This window comes from Coenobita brevimanus, chromosome 46, assembly GCF_032717465.1.
Source record: "Coenobita brevimanus isolate Jiangsu-jjx chromosome 46, ASM3271746v2, whole genome shotgun sequence".
In the NCBI taxonomy this organism is placed as follows: Eukaryota; Metazoa; Arthropoda; class Malacostraca; order Decapoda; family Coenobitidae; genus Coenobita; species Coenobita brevimanus.
The window spans coordinates 222,989-238,404 of NC_136999.1; the positions used below are offsets into that span (position 1 = coordinate 222,989).

At 41.8% G+C, this 15,416-nt stretch overlaps 1 protein-coding gene across 1 annotated transcript in view; it reads right to left on the minus strand.

The window, feature by feature from the left end:
- The window catches only part of LOC145398743 (uncharacterized), a 147,541-nt gene that overhangs the window by 15,325 nt on the left and 116,800 nt on the right, over nt 1-15,416 (minus strand). The window contains exons 21-25 of the mRNA XM_080271541.1: nt 14,189-14,386; nt 11,388-11,420; nt 7,286-7,410; nt 4,752-4,944; nt 4,347-4,436 (exon numbers count right to left, since the gene is read on the minus strand). Of these exons, the coding sequence (XP_080127667.1) occupies nt 4,347-4,436; nt 4,752-4,944; nt 7,286-7,410; nt 11,388-11,420; nt 14,189-14,386 (639 nt within the window). The remainder of the gene's footprint in view (nt 1-4,346; nt 4,437-4,751; nt 4,945-7,285; nt 7,411-11,387; nt 11,421-14,188; nt 14,387-15,416) is intronic.

The window sequence follows — 15,416 nt, forward strand, 5'->3', positions numbered from 1 at the left end:
CTTACTTTTGACATGAAATTGTGTTGAATCATATGAATTAAATGCAAATGATTTAATGCAGAATATATAACAATGCATCATACAGCTTCTCTACACATATGTGTTCTATCCCACACTATCATCATCATGATAGTACTGTACATACTTTCATTTTTCGTTTTTGTTTTAAGGCTCCAACATGCTTGCATGCATCGGCCTTGGTCACTTAATGGCGGCTCTCCATGCTACTTGATTTCTGGCAGCTTCCCTATTTAATCCCTTAACTCTGAAGTCACACTCAATGACCTTGTCCCAGGTCTTTTTCAGTCTACCTCTCGCAACCCTACCCCCAAGATTAACACTTCTCACTTTCTGCACCCACATATCATCCCTCATCCTCTCCACATGTTCAGACCATCTCAATCTACCTCTCCTCATCACAACACCAATACACTCCAGTCCCATCCTACCTCTCAACTCTTCCATCGTAAACCTAGCCCCACCAGGCCTTGCATTCAAGGACACATTGTTGCACATCCACCTAGTCACTGCCATTTCTGTATGTCTAAGCCTGCAAATATCCTCTTCCTTTACTGCCCAAGTCTCGCTACCATACAGCATTACAGTCCTAACACATGCCACATACAAAGATCCCTCAGCACTATGGGAGAGCCCTCTCAATGTCAGGAGCAGCAACAGCTCCCTGAACTTCTTCCAACCACTTCTCACTCTAGCCACAGAGCTAGTTCCTATCCCACCTCCAGTACATAACATGTCTCCCAAATAACAAAACTCTTCTACACACTCAAGAAACTCTGCAGCAAGTTCAATCCTTTCATGCCTGGCAATATCCACATGCTCTTCCTGACACATTGCACACATGAAATCAGCATTATATTGCAGTCTACCTCTAATACCACTACATCTCTTATGTACCCACTTATCACAAACACTGCACAAGATGGAATTACTTCCCACACCCTTGTGACAAATTGCACATGGCCACTCTACTTCTTCTTTGACAGTACTGCCCGCAGCCCTAGATACCATCACTTTTGTTTTATCTGCATTTACTCTTCAGCCCTTGTGCCCCATACCATCTCTCCACTTCCTACATCTTTCCTTCACCTTCCTTTCATTCTCTGCAACCAACAACGAATCATCAGCAAACAACATCTCCCTTGGAAGTCCATTTCTGAAGTCACATGAGAGGGCTTCAAGTACCATGATAAACAACAAGGGGCTCAAAACTGACCCCTGATGCACACCAACATTCACGGAAAACTCATCACTCAAATCTCCATTCACCCTTACCTGGGTGTTAGCACTCACTTCCACGGCAGTGAGCACCCTAACCAGCCACTCCTCCATCCTAAGCATTCTCATTGCCCACTTCACCACCTCTCTAGGGACTCTGTCAAAAGCCTTCTCCAAATCAACTAAAACAAAATACAGTTCCCTTTTCTTTCCCATATATTTTCCCTGAAGCTCTTGAATAATGGGTATGGCATCAGTGATCCCTTTGCCTGGCATAAACCCAAACTGCATCTCATCAATATTCACTCTTTCTCCAATCATACCTTCTAGAACTCTCTCCATTACCTTCATTACCTGGTCTAAAAGCTTTATGCCTCTATAATTTCCTCTTACCAGGGCATCACCCTTCCCCTTGTACACATTTACAATTACACTCTTCAGCCAATCATCTGGGACAACACACTCATATATAATCATTTTTATCAGGACAGTGACTAACCTCACTCCAATATCTACTGAGACTTTCAACATTTCAACAGTCAACCCAGACACACCTGCTGCCTTCCCTATCTGCATCCTGCCTATCACCCCGCTCACAGTAGTAGTGTCGATCAAAGGCCAAGGACCAAACACTAACTCTGCCAGCTCCAAACCTTCCTTGCCCTAGTCAAACTCCTCACTCAGCAACCGGCTGTAATGCTCTCTCCATGCGTCTTTAATATCCCCACTGTTCACCGCAAAACCCTCCCTTAATCATTCTTCACACACTGCTCACCTATGATATCCCTATTCTCCCTCTTCATCTGACTTGCCACCTTAAAAATCATATTCTTCCCTTCCATATGATTTAGATTCTCCCTCTTCATCTGATTTGCCACCTTAAAAATCATATTCTTCCCTTCCATATGAGTTAGATTCTCCCTCTTCATCTGATTTGCCACCTTAAAAATCACATTCTTCCCTTCCATACAATTTAGGTTATCAAGTAAAAGTCTCTGTGACTTTTAATTTCTGTGTATGTACAGGTTACCTGAAATTACATTTATGTACAGGTCTCCCTCGTTTTACACTGTATCGTTTTACGATATTTCGCATTTACGATCGTTCTTTTTTAGTACCAAGTGTTCATTTTACGATTGAGCTCCCTCGCATTTACGATTGGGCATGTGGAAATCCCACACTCACAGGCAGATCAGCTAAGAGTTGTGAGGAGGCTGGCAAAGCAAACAATAATTTCCAGCTTCTTCAAACCCACTGCTAGTCCATCTGCCTCTGCTACCACTGAGTCATCCAGCCCTGCCACCCAAACCTCCACCACCTCTCATTCTCCTGAATCATCCACCCCTGCCATCCAAACCTCCACCACCCCTGCTTCCACCCTCTCCACCTCTTGTGTTGACGAGTGATGGGCTTTGGCACAGGATGTCTCCTGGCCTCGGAGGAGACATTAAGGCATTACGTCCTCCAGCCTCGGAGGGAACCGACTATGGGTGGACGGAGCTACAGTACTGTACGGTAGGAGGGTACATAACGGTACAGTACAGTACAGCTGTATTTCATGCTGTTTTTGCTATTTCATGTCTTTATGTTTGCAAATGTACATACATATGTGATTCAGATGCACTACAATATATAAAACATCATCATTATTATTGCATATTAGATCACTTGTATGGGTCTTTGGTTCCTTATACATGAGTCCAGGAACGCATCCCTATTTTTCCCATTAAACCTTAATTTCGCTTTACGATATTTCGGTTTACGATTGCCTTTCTAGGAACACATACCAATCGTAAAACAAGGGAGACCTGTATACTGCAATGATCACTCATGGAAATAAGGTGAAACCCACCACTATTTTGTAGCAACATTCCATGATAAAAGTGCATACATTTACTAAGTCTATATTCTCGTCAGTTTTGGAGACTTTCTAATACCTCTTCCTTAACTATTTCTCTTCCTTCTCACACCATATTAATCTCCTCAATGTTATTTATGGCATGTCAACTTGGACTGTGTAAACAGCATACAGGAATACAGTAATGCACCACTATACAATCCACCTCTATGCGATACCCGCCTTTGCGATGTAAAATGAGTAACACCCTTCCCTGCCTATCAATGGCCAGTTCCCGGCTATGCGATGAGTTTTTATCTGATTTTTTAAAAATTGGTTTTGACGATATTGTAGACAATTTTTGTTTAGGTTAATATATATATTCCTTTTAGACTTAGATTAATGTGTTTTAGTCATAACTGGGGCAAACACTGTCATTTTTGGGTACAGTTTAATAAGCTTCATTAGTTTCCAGACTTATTTTGAAGATTTTCAGAATGTATTTCTGGGTTTAGTTGAGTTATAAACTGCTCTTAGGCTGTCTGGCTGGTTTTAAAGCTATTTGGGGGTTTAGGTGAGCTAGAAAATTTTTTTTGGACTCATTTGGGTGGGTTTTTACTTGCTTGTGGGAGGGGGGGAGATCCCAAGGCTCCCAAATGCATCCCTATACTTTCTCTGTTCTAACATCGACAGTAACCGATACCCCAGCTCAGCGAAGAGTTTTCCCTAATGCATCTCATTGTTACAATGGGGATACGCTGTATAATAAATTACCAAATATAGGAAATATTAACTGACAAAGAAAAAGCCCTGGGAACTTCCTTAACTTGTGAGAATAGACTTTCGTCCTATTCCTCTATGCACTGATACCCTTCTCTCACCCTGTCCCTGTCCTCATCCTTTCCCCTCTCTGTCCCTGCCCTTTCACTTGTCCTTGATCCTGTTCCTGTTTTTGATCTTCCCCTGCCCTTATCCATGTCCCAGTCCCTGCCTTGTTCATTCACTGGAAGAAGTGTGCCTCAGGAAAACCGCAAGGGGGAAATGATGTGATGCCAGTGCGTCCTACACCGGTCTCACCCTCATCCCCTCCCTCACTCCTGGTCCTACTCCTCATCCCTACCCTTGAATTTGCCCTTACCCTCCCCCTTGTCCCTGAATCTGCCCTTGCCCTTTCCCATGTCCCTGCCCCTGCCAAAGCACCTTCCTCTGCCCCCACCACCTTAATCTCATTCTGCCTGACGGGCTTGAACTTTGCTGCCCGCCAGCTACTCACCAAACTCTGTCGCTGCTCTTCATGATCTTGAATTTCTTGTTGTTGCTGGCTGTCAAATTTCACCACCGCACACAGCACCTTACTCAGGGTCTGTGGGAATGTACACACACATAATAACACACACGCAAACCACAACTCATATACATACTTTTTGATACAAATCAACATTTCATTAACAGGAACAAAATTACCCAAGACAATTCAAGGTGATTGTTAGCAGAAGACATGAAACTACAGTTAAGTTGGCTGGCATGGGGTATAGCTTTTTGTCCCTGAGAGATAAATCCCAACCTCACATTTAGTGTAATCCATTTATGGGCCACATCGGGTTACAGTACCATAACCCACTAGACCACCAGGTATCACGCATAGTACTGAAAGATAAATATCTGCTCTGTAGCTTACCTGTGTCTCTTTGCCCAGCATATACTGATAGAGAATATTCTTGAGGTATTCAAACTCTGCAGCTTCCTCCAGTGCCACACCCAGCCTCACCCCACCAGCACCAGCACCACCACCACCGCCTGAACCTCCACTACCACCACTGCGTGTCCTTCGCTTCAACTCCAGCAATGCCTTCAGCTCCCCAACCTCCTTCCTGTGGTTAAAATTTAACATTATGGCATACAACTGGTCGGGGGCATGCACAGGTATGACTCAAATAAACTAATGCCCCTGCCCTTTTGCCCTACCATTTGTGCCCTCCCTACCTCCCTCCCTCCCTCCCTCCTCCTCTTCCTCCTTTCCTTCCTCCCTTCCTCCTTTCCTTCCCCTCTTCCTTCTTTCCTTCCCCCCTTCCTCCCTCCCTCCTTTCCCCCCTTCCTCCCTCCTTCCCTCCCTCATTGGAGGGGCATAATGGTTGATGGCCAATATGAGAGTGTCTTTCAGTTATTTGGATGAGAAAATGTTAAGAGGTATAGTTGTGTTTATGGTAAAAGCACAATTAGAATATGCAGCAGTGACACGGTCACCGCATTTGAGGATCCACTTAAGAAAATCAGAAAAGTACAAGGATAGCTACTACGATGAAACCAAGTTTAAGAGAACTGTCTTATGAAGAGAGACTGAAGAAGCTAAAGTTACCAATGCTCAGCAAGAGAAGATAGAGACGATATTTGATTATGATGTTTAAAGGTGTTAAAAAACTGGAAAAGATGTACAGTACAGAGAAGATCTGTTGTGGATGGTAGTGGAAGACCATGAGGATATGACTAGAATCTGAAGAAGAGCAGATGATTTAAGGACATGAACAAATTTTGTTTCCCAAATACAGTACAAGTATAGACATTTGGAACAGTTTGGAGGAGGAGGTGGTGTAAGCAAAGAACATTCGTGTGTTTAAAAGCAGATTGTATAATCTGGGATACAGAGACAGGAAAACAAAAGCTTAGCTCAAGTCTTGTATAATACAACTAGGTAAATTCAAACATAAATGCATGCAAACACACACACACACACACACACACACACACACACACACACACACACACACACACACACACACACACTCGCTGGTGCAGTGGTAACGTTCCCGCTTGCCAACTGGTGGATGGGAGTTCGCGCCTTGCTCAGGTTGCGAAAAGTTTCACTGACGAAGTGGGTGGTTACTGTCCCACTTGAGCAAGGGGATGGGTGTGTGCGTGTGTGTGAAGGTCACAGCCTTGCCCTTAGATCGGACTATATGAGCTCTCAGCTCCCTTCCGGGAGGGTAAAAGCTGACGATCACGACCATCAAGTGATCCTGACCGACCCGGTGAATTACCCGGTGAATTAATTACACACACATACATACATACACACACATGCAAGCACACAGACACACACACACACACACACACACACACGAACACACACATGTACACAAGTACAGTAGGCACTCATAGTATGCGAGTATATGGGCGAGTACAGTAGGCACTCATAGTATGCAGGTATATGGGCGGCAGAAGACATTGTGTACTAGGAATTCGCGTACTCTGAATACATAAACTTATGAGAAAAATTACATATGAGCAGCACCCCCCTTCATGGCAAACCCTTGAGACTCCTTTCAGACATAAGTATTGTACTGTACAGGGAAACTATCTAAGAATTACCTAAGATAAAGTAAACCAACAAGATTATGGCTTTACTAAATCAACAAGGCTATGGCTTAATTAAACCAATAAGAATATGGCTGCTCACCTTAACCCAAGAGGACAACAGGCTTAATGGAGGTAAGAAGGGGATCTGAAGCAGGGTGAGGCACCTAGCGTGGGTTTCGGGAGAATTGGCTGTCAAGTCAATTCGCCATCACAGTAATAACAAGACAATTCGCTGTCATTAATGAAGCAAGCTAGGGGTGATGCTAGAATATGTACTGTAATGAAGGGCAACTACAGCGAGGATGAAACAAGTTAATTATTGTCTGATGGGGAACTGACTTCATGGCGAATTTTCTCAGAACCCTAGCGTGCCCCTCCTGCACCACCCGCCACACCACCCGACACACCATTCTCGTCACCAGCACTTTCGTCACTTTCACTAGCTAATGCACTCACATCGTTCATAAACCCTTCAAAGTGAAGTCGTCACTTCCTCTACGCGCAACTGAAAGTGTTTGATGTTCTTGAATTCTTCCTTGACTTTATCTAGGGCACACAGTACCCGGCTGAGCTCCATCATCGACAAGTCTCCACTCTCCATCACCGGTGGTTGGCGCTCCTTGGGGTGGCAATGTCGTGTGCTCGGGGTAAACCCCGGATTTGGGCCACTCTTCGCTGCCATCTTGCCTATAACAAGTTCAATTCACGTACTATTAAAAATTACACTAATATTCAGAAAAAAATAGTTCATCGCGTACAATGAGGATCACGTACTCTGAACTCGCGTACTGTGGGTACCTACTGTACATTAAAGTCGTTCTCAGATTAAAGGCAACAAAAAGCACGAAGGCAACATACGCATGACTCAGCCGAACATCCTCCAATTCCCGGCGTTGTGCTGCCACCTGTTTCTTCAGCAGCTCCACCGACTCTGTGCCACTCCTGAATGCTGCTGCCGCTACCTGGGTCAGACGCTCCAGCTCCTGTCACGCAAACATACACACAGAGAAATAAAACCTTCTTCATCATCATCATAACCACCATCATCATTATCATCCACATTTCTTTTCCCACCAAGGGATGGGCTAAGGTAAAATAAAATTATTAAAAGCAATCCACATTTTTCTGAGTCTTGCAATGTACAGTTTGTTCTCATTTAAAGTTATGTAACTCGTTTACAATGATGATGCAATTTTAAATTAAGTTTTGCTACTCCATATGATTTTATTTGGTTTAAAACAGATATTTTCAAATTGGAGAGGCTAGACGCACCCTTCATTAGGCTGTTCAGTATGAGAGCTCTTTCCAAAGTTCCATAACACTGCCTGAAGGCAGAAAGCATAAACTGCAAATAGACGTTACTGGACTGAAGGAGTTAACCTACTGATGATTTAATACTTATTTTTCATTTAAGTGCTTTGTGGTTCACTATAAGGCTGCTCTGAAGTTGGAAATGAGTGCTTCTTTTTATTATGGTTTTAATCCCTAAATCATGAGCTATAGTCGTGGTGCACAACTCTGAGGTTGTCATTATTGTACCCTGGCATCCTACCATTCAAAAGTGCGTCCCATTTCGTATTTAGCATGAGACGCACGTGATTCGTGTATAATAGGTTTGTGTATAACAATATTCATATAATATATTCGTGCATAATAATATGATTCGTGTATAATACGACAAGAAATCAGACGTACTTTTGAATGGTAGGTTGCCAGGGTACGATAATAACAACCTCAGAATTGTGTGCCACGACTACAGAAGCACAGCCCACATAAAAGTATTTCATTATGGTGTCCACACCATGACAGAGACCATAATGTATTTGCTTAGGTTGTTTCTTTCCCACTACTCCTTCCATTCTTCCAAACACTTTTCAATTTGTTGCCATTTCCTCATTTCTTCACCAATTTACATTAAACTCGGTACCATTATTCCTTGGAAAAATATCCCCAAATACCTATTTATGAAAAATAAAATTAAAAAAAAAAAGTGTGTGTACGGGGGGAGAGTTAATGATCAAAACCATACAAATATTCCCAGGATCCTGTGTTCTTCTATGTTCATTAATTATCATGACACTTAACAAAGACGTCTTGCTAAATCCATATATCAGTGTACCGGGAATGCTGCCATTATTTAATTTAAAGTACTGTACTGTTTTGCTTCAACACATCCTAGACTAAATGACAAATGACTGTCCATTGATCCCTCGGTTATTGGACATAACTGGTACCAAACCCAGTGTGTGATATCGAAAGAGCACGATAATGAATACACAGAACCTATGGGATTTCCATTAATTGGTACCAGACACCCCAAGTGCAAGCCTAAACTTTCCCTTTCAAGGCAATTTAGACCCACTAAATACAGTACACACTTACTGTTGTGGTATGTACCAGAAACACACATAGGAATGGTTAGGTTAATAGAGAGTGATGAAAAAGGCACAATAAATAAGAAACACATTCCACAGAGAGACTGACGTTGGGTTTGAGGCAAGGGAGTTTCAAGGCTAGGGGGTGGAGAGTTAGTGGTCTCCACAACTTAGTACAAACTCATATAGGGCCTCATCTTTGAATCCCTCAAAGCCATCAGAAACCACAGACACTTCATTATCACTGTCAACAGAAAGCAGTTCAGGTGTGCAATAATGATGTTTTTGAGCCAAAAAAATGCACTATAACAGCAGAAGTGTGGATTTTCATCTCACACTAATAATGAAAACCACTATAACCAAGGGATCACTGTTTATACACAAAAATGGCAAAGCTTACATAATTAAACTATCTTCCCCTATAACTCTGCTTGTATACCTGGGTCTTTTATACAGGCCTAACAATAATTATGTTCAACTGCCAGAAATCTTAGCATTCAAAAGAAAGACTATATCTCGTAGAACCCTTGCACTGTTCATGGTGCAACTGAGAGTAATATATAGACCGGCACAAGATTATTTTGTTCTGCTGACTGAAACTTTATCAGTTAAAGGTTAAAATACATCTGAGGGAATCAATTCACTGCTGCTGGTGCACCTATATACATCAGTACAATATAATTTTATTCATCCATCCATCATCCGGTCCTATGTTGCCCCATGAGGAGCATACAAGCCAGGGGCTAGGCAAGTTGGTAATAATCCTAACAGACAAAGGCTTAAAATTACCCTGGGGTAACTTTCTGTAAAATAAGTGTTTCATTTTCCTTCTGTATGAATATAAGTGGTTTCAGAATACAGGTATTATAGCAACACAAAATATCATCATCATCATCATCACCAAGACCTCCTTCCCTACCTCAGGGCAGGGTGAGGGGTAGCAATGTCCACATAGCCCAACTTTGCCCAATCCAATGGGCCACACTTCCACTCACTTATCATTCAAGCCCCAGGAATATTGGCTTTATCTGATATGCCAAAAACATTCATCATGTTCTGCAGCATTACATAAACATATCCAACAGAGTCAATCTGGACGCTGTCACATTAAAAAGTGGTGCCAAACCCCTGATCATGCACTTCTCTTCACAATATTCATCCAGCCAGCTCAATCCCTTGTCAGTCCCCTAGCTTCATTGACTTCCAAACCTCTCTTCCTCACACACAATTCACCATATCCCTCCACCTTCTCCTTGGCCTACCTCACCTCCTCCCTCCTTCAGATTCACTCAGATTTACCTTTTTCATCACTCTATTGTTATCTATTCTCTCCACATGACCATACCATCTCAGTACACTCTCTTCAATTCTGGTGTCCACTGACTTCCTCACTCCACATCTTTCACAAAATCGCATTATTTCATATCCTATCCACTCTCTGTACTCCACATACATTCCTCAGCAGCCCCATCTCCACTGCTCTCATTCCTGACTTTTCATTTTCATGTCACACCATAGTCTCACATTCATATGATAAAGCTGGCACTAACACTCCTTCATGTAAGCCTCGTTCAGCTGCAACACTCAAGCATCTGTTTCTTATCAAGGCCTTCATTGCACCAGGTACCTTTCTTCCTTGTGTCACTCTACTTTCCACTTCTTTTGCACATTTTCCTTTCTTTTCTCCTGGTCCTGGTCCACCTCACTCCTCTCAGCTTGACCTTGCATATCACAATCATATGATCTGACAGACCTCCACATCGTTTTCTCATGGCCCTCGTATCAGCAATCATTCCCAGCATCGACCTCTCTATGAGCATGTAATCAATCAAGCTCCTTTCAACACAATCCCCAATCCCTCTATACTATGTATATTTATGTGCATCTTTGTGTATGAAATATGAGTTACAAACGCAAAACTTCCTTTCCTGACACACATCCTTCAGTCGCTTCCCATTATCATTTTCTCCTGGTACTTCATTACAACCCATTGTGTTATCCTCAGGACCAGTGCCTACTCTTCCATTCATATCATCCATTACGATCACTTTATATCTCCTGGGCATTTCTCCCACTGCTTCATCAAGCTCACCCTAAAACCTATCTTCCTCTCTCTCACTCCAGTCCTCACACAGTGCATATGCTACAATCACCGCCTCTTTCACCTTCTCAAACTTGAACCTGACATACATACACCTTGAGCTGACACATTTGTAATCTCTCATTCCACTCTGCCACACCTCATTCATCAACAAAGCAACTCCTTCCTAGCATCTTCCTTGCCCATTATGCCCAATCTTACACATTTCACACTCTCCCACTCCTCCATTTCACACACAAGATATACTCTGTTCATTCTAACTAGGCATAAAACTGGCCTCTCTCCTTCATGAATGCAAAGCCTGAGAGAGAGAGAGAGAAAGAGAGAGAGTTAACACTAGAATATGGTGTCAGTCATCAAGGGGTGCTATTGAAAGGAAGTAGAGCCACTGTACTGAGTTATTCTATCATTCAGCAACAGGACATATCCTACAAAAATTTCCACCAAGTTAAAATGAAAGTACTACAGGATTACAGACACCTACCTTTGGCTCCTCAGTGTCCTCTGCCTCTGGGCTCTGCAATATCACAACCAAAAGAGAAATAGGTAACAACAACTCAAAAGGGTAAATATATGCAACATATGTTAAAGAAATATCATACTGTGAACCTGCCATGTGCATGGCACGGTTGGTCTGTCTTCATCTGACAGAACTGGATTGCAGAACTGTGGCCTGTAGTCAACCAGGTTCCCATTCAGATGACCATGGGGTTTCAAATGATACATCTTGATGGAAAAAGCGACAACCCACACAACACTGCTGGGATTATGCATAACAGTAGTACTGGTAGATGCTGCAACCCCAGGCTCATCTGAATGTGAAGTCAGTGAACTGCAAGTTAAGAAGCCCTCCTCCTGCAATCCACCATCTTCCTTATGGAAGGAAGGTGAGGGACATTTGTATGACCTTGCAGCACAGCCACCCGGTTATAGCAGGTTATAGCAGAGCCATTGCAAGAAGGCATTCCTCTCCAGCATAATGGTACAAGTTACAGCTGTGACCAGATAACTATGGTTGTGACAAACTTACAGAAGAAGACATCAACCGGTAACTGCCTCTAATACCACCTGGCAGCATCAACACATTGCATTATGGCAAGTTCACAGAATAATAATGACAATTATTTGCTAACAAATATTTAAGCCATACACCAGTGATGCACAATGTCATGCACACAGATAACATAAATAATCAACTCACTGAATCCTACGATATTCTTTTTATTTTCGCTACCCACAAACAAATTTGTTAATTCTGGAGCAATGAATCATAGTGATGAGCTTAGATGCAATATCCATAGATCCTTTTACAACCTGCATCCTCTTCCTTAGTTGGATAAAATCATAAGAAGGTGGCAAGAATAAAATGAATATGTCAATGGATTGAAGGGGTTAAAAGTAAAACAATGAACTTAATTATTACAAAAATAAATAACAAACATTTAAATCTCTTTACAAAATGTTTTGTAACTTCTTTATTATAATCAAAGCCTGAAATAATATTCATCTGAAAAATTACAATATACAATATTATACTGTATATTGATAAGATTATAAATCTGGCAGTAAAGATACAGCACATATTAAACTCTACAATAAATGGGTTATTCAAATGCTGGTAAGCACAATAATAATGCCACAGCTTCATGACTCTGTCATCACATAACATAACAATTTAATCTCAATTATTTCTGATACTACACTGTTTTCACCAGGCAAAAATCCCTAACCCATTTTCAGTTCAGGTGAGGCGTATCATCAGACTGGTGGATAAATCGGACTAGTAATCAAGAAGACTCATTCCCTCATAAGTAAAGCTCATACAATTTCATGCAACCATGGCTCAGTGTTCAAGTTTCGAGTGGCCTAGTTCTGTCAGATGAAAACAAATAGGCTATGGTTAGCCAGCATATATTGTCTTAAGAGCTGATTGAATTCTTTGTGACAGGGTGAAGGGCATTCACATGATATAAAGTTTTGACATCTGCCATGAAAACTGAGCAACAAACATGGTAGATACACAGTACAATAAGGCCAAGTACTAAAAAACAATAATGTACAGCCAGGAGCATGAGTTTCCCAACAAACCTCTGCCAGCACTAAGTACTGCCTTCCATATTTAACTCCTCTCCAAATGGCAGAGAGTATCCTTCCTTCTCATATTCTTTAGCCGTGTGTTTCATACTGCTATCACATATAATTCATTTAACACCTGCCACTGCAACAGCTGATAGAGAAGTGTCAGGGACTTTAGCTCAAGGCAGTACCACACCACCAAAATTCAAACCAAAATGAGAGTACAGAAGAATATCCAGGGTGGTCTTTTTCCACAATACAGTTATCCAGAAGGCTTAATGATTATCCAAAAGGCTTAACACCCTCCACTTTTTGATATACTCAGTAACTAAACTACCTATATTTAGTTAGTCTTATGCATATTTCTTGGCTTATTTTGTAGTATTTTGATGCAATACGACAAATCCACGACAAACAACCAGATTACAATGGAAAAACTGACCATGGTAAATATGGCACGATTTACGTATATCCAAGGCTGTGATCACAGAGGCCTTCTGAACATAAGAATGTGGATTTAAAACAAAAAATAAAAATTGCCTTGAACAATATAAAACAGGATAGTGATGCCAAGACGTCAAGAGAGGAATGGCAGAGTTAAAACTACTAAAAATGACAATATGAGGAAGTCAAAAGAGGACATAATAAAACTGCGTGACAGGGTTAGGTTGAAGCAAACAGAAGGGTGAGGGAGAGAATATCTTTCTGAACACTTACCATCCAACAAATTACTGTATTTGTTCACCATCATTCATGAACATTGACCTGGAGGCAACACACACTTCCCAAAACAGTCTTTGCTTTGGCTAAGTGAAGAGAATGGATAATAAGAAACTGACTAGGAGTATCTATGAGTGAAACGAGAGGGAAGAAGGAGAGAAGGGAAGATCAAGGATGAGGTTGAGAACTGTCCTGTACATGAGTGAGGGTGATGTGAGTTTAAGGGAAGGGAACCTGATGGCTGACAACAGGGTGACACAGAGACGGCGATTTCTTTGAGGACACCCATTCCAAGATTAAAGCACCTGGCTATAGAGAGAAGGTATGGTGATGGATAAAATAGTGTGATATGGCAGTAAATGTGCAAAGTCAGGTACAGATATGAATAAAACTGTAATGTGATGATGTATGACCAGATTATTAATGTTATTATATTATTATTATTATTATTATTATCACTCTTCTTATTAATATTAACATTAGTATTACCCTGCGTTCCTTGTTCCACTCATTGGTCAAGTCATCCATCTCCCTCTGCTTATGAACCTCACGCTGCTTGGCCATCTTCTCCGCCCGTGCCTGCCATGCGGCCTCTACTTCCTTCACCTGGGCCTCATGCTGCCTCCTCAGGGCCACCAACTGGTCCTCATACTGTTGGACAAACTGGCACAGTTCCTCATCTTTATCCTGCAGGGGTAGGTGGGTCTAAGGTCAGGGTCAGGTGGAGCAGGTAGGGTCAGGCAGAGTACAAAACCAGTACAGTATTTCCTCACTTAACCCCTCCGTGGCCGCCGGCATCAAATGACGTTTTACCATAGCATGGCCGTCAGCATCAAATTACATTTTACCATAGCATGGACGCCGGCATCAAATGACGTTTTACAGTAGCATGGACGCCAGCATCAAATGACATTTTACTGTAGCATGGCCACCAGCATCATAACATTTTACCGCAGCACAGCTGCTGGCATCAAATGACATTTTACTGTAGCATGGCCACCGGCATCATTTGAGTGCCATACACCAAATTTACAGCATCAAATGTACAGAAGTGTGATATTTTGATACACATCATATAACAAGGACCTCACAAACAGTATTAGTTTATGAAGCAGTTAACTGGGTAGAGATCATGCTGGTTAGTAAACCTGGGCAATGAAAATCATAAATTCCCAATGTCACTAATCATGGAAAAACTACAACCCTAAGTTAGTTTCGTTGATCGACTAAATTAAACCTCATTCTTTTTATGTGTCTTCTGTGTCACCACAAGAAAGGGAGAAATTATAACAATATTTTTACTCCCTGCTATAAGGAAGAGAGGTTGTAATATGGTCAAATATAAGCAAAAACTGATGGCATGAGTCTACCATCTCTGTACAGTATTGGCACGGATATTAATCTTTCCTTCCTTAAATATCTATCTATCTATCTATTGCCAGACGCCATAATCCCATAAAGGGTGGCCATTTGACACTGAGTTAGTTGTTTTACAGGGAGGGGCACCAACCCTCCACCAACCCACTGGTTGACACGTAGGGAACACGTATGGTTTGGTTATATGGTTACCACCCAGCGTTGTAAATGGTTTCTTGGCTTACAGGAAACCATTTGGCTTGTCACTCAATGTAAAGCACTACATCAAGTGAGTGGATGATGGTCACCATCCATATCATGTATTTCATGTATTTGTCCAGCAAAACAAAAATAATTAGGC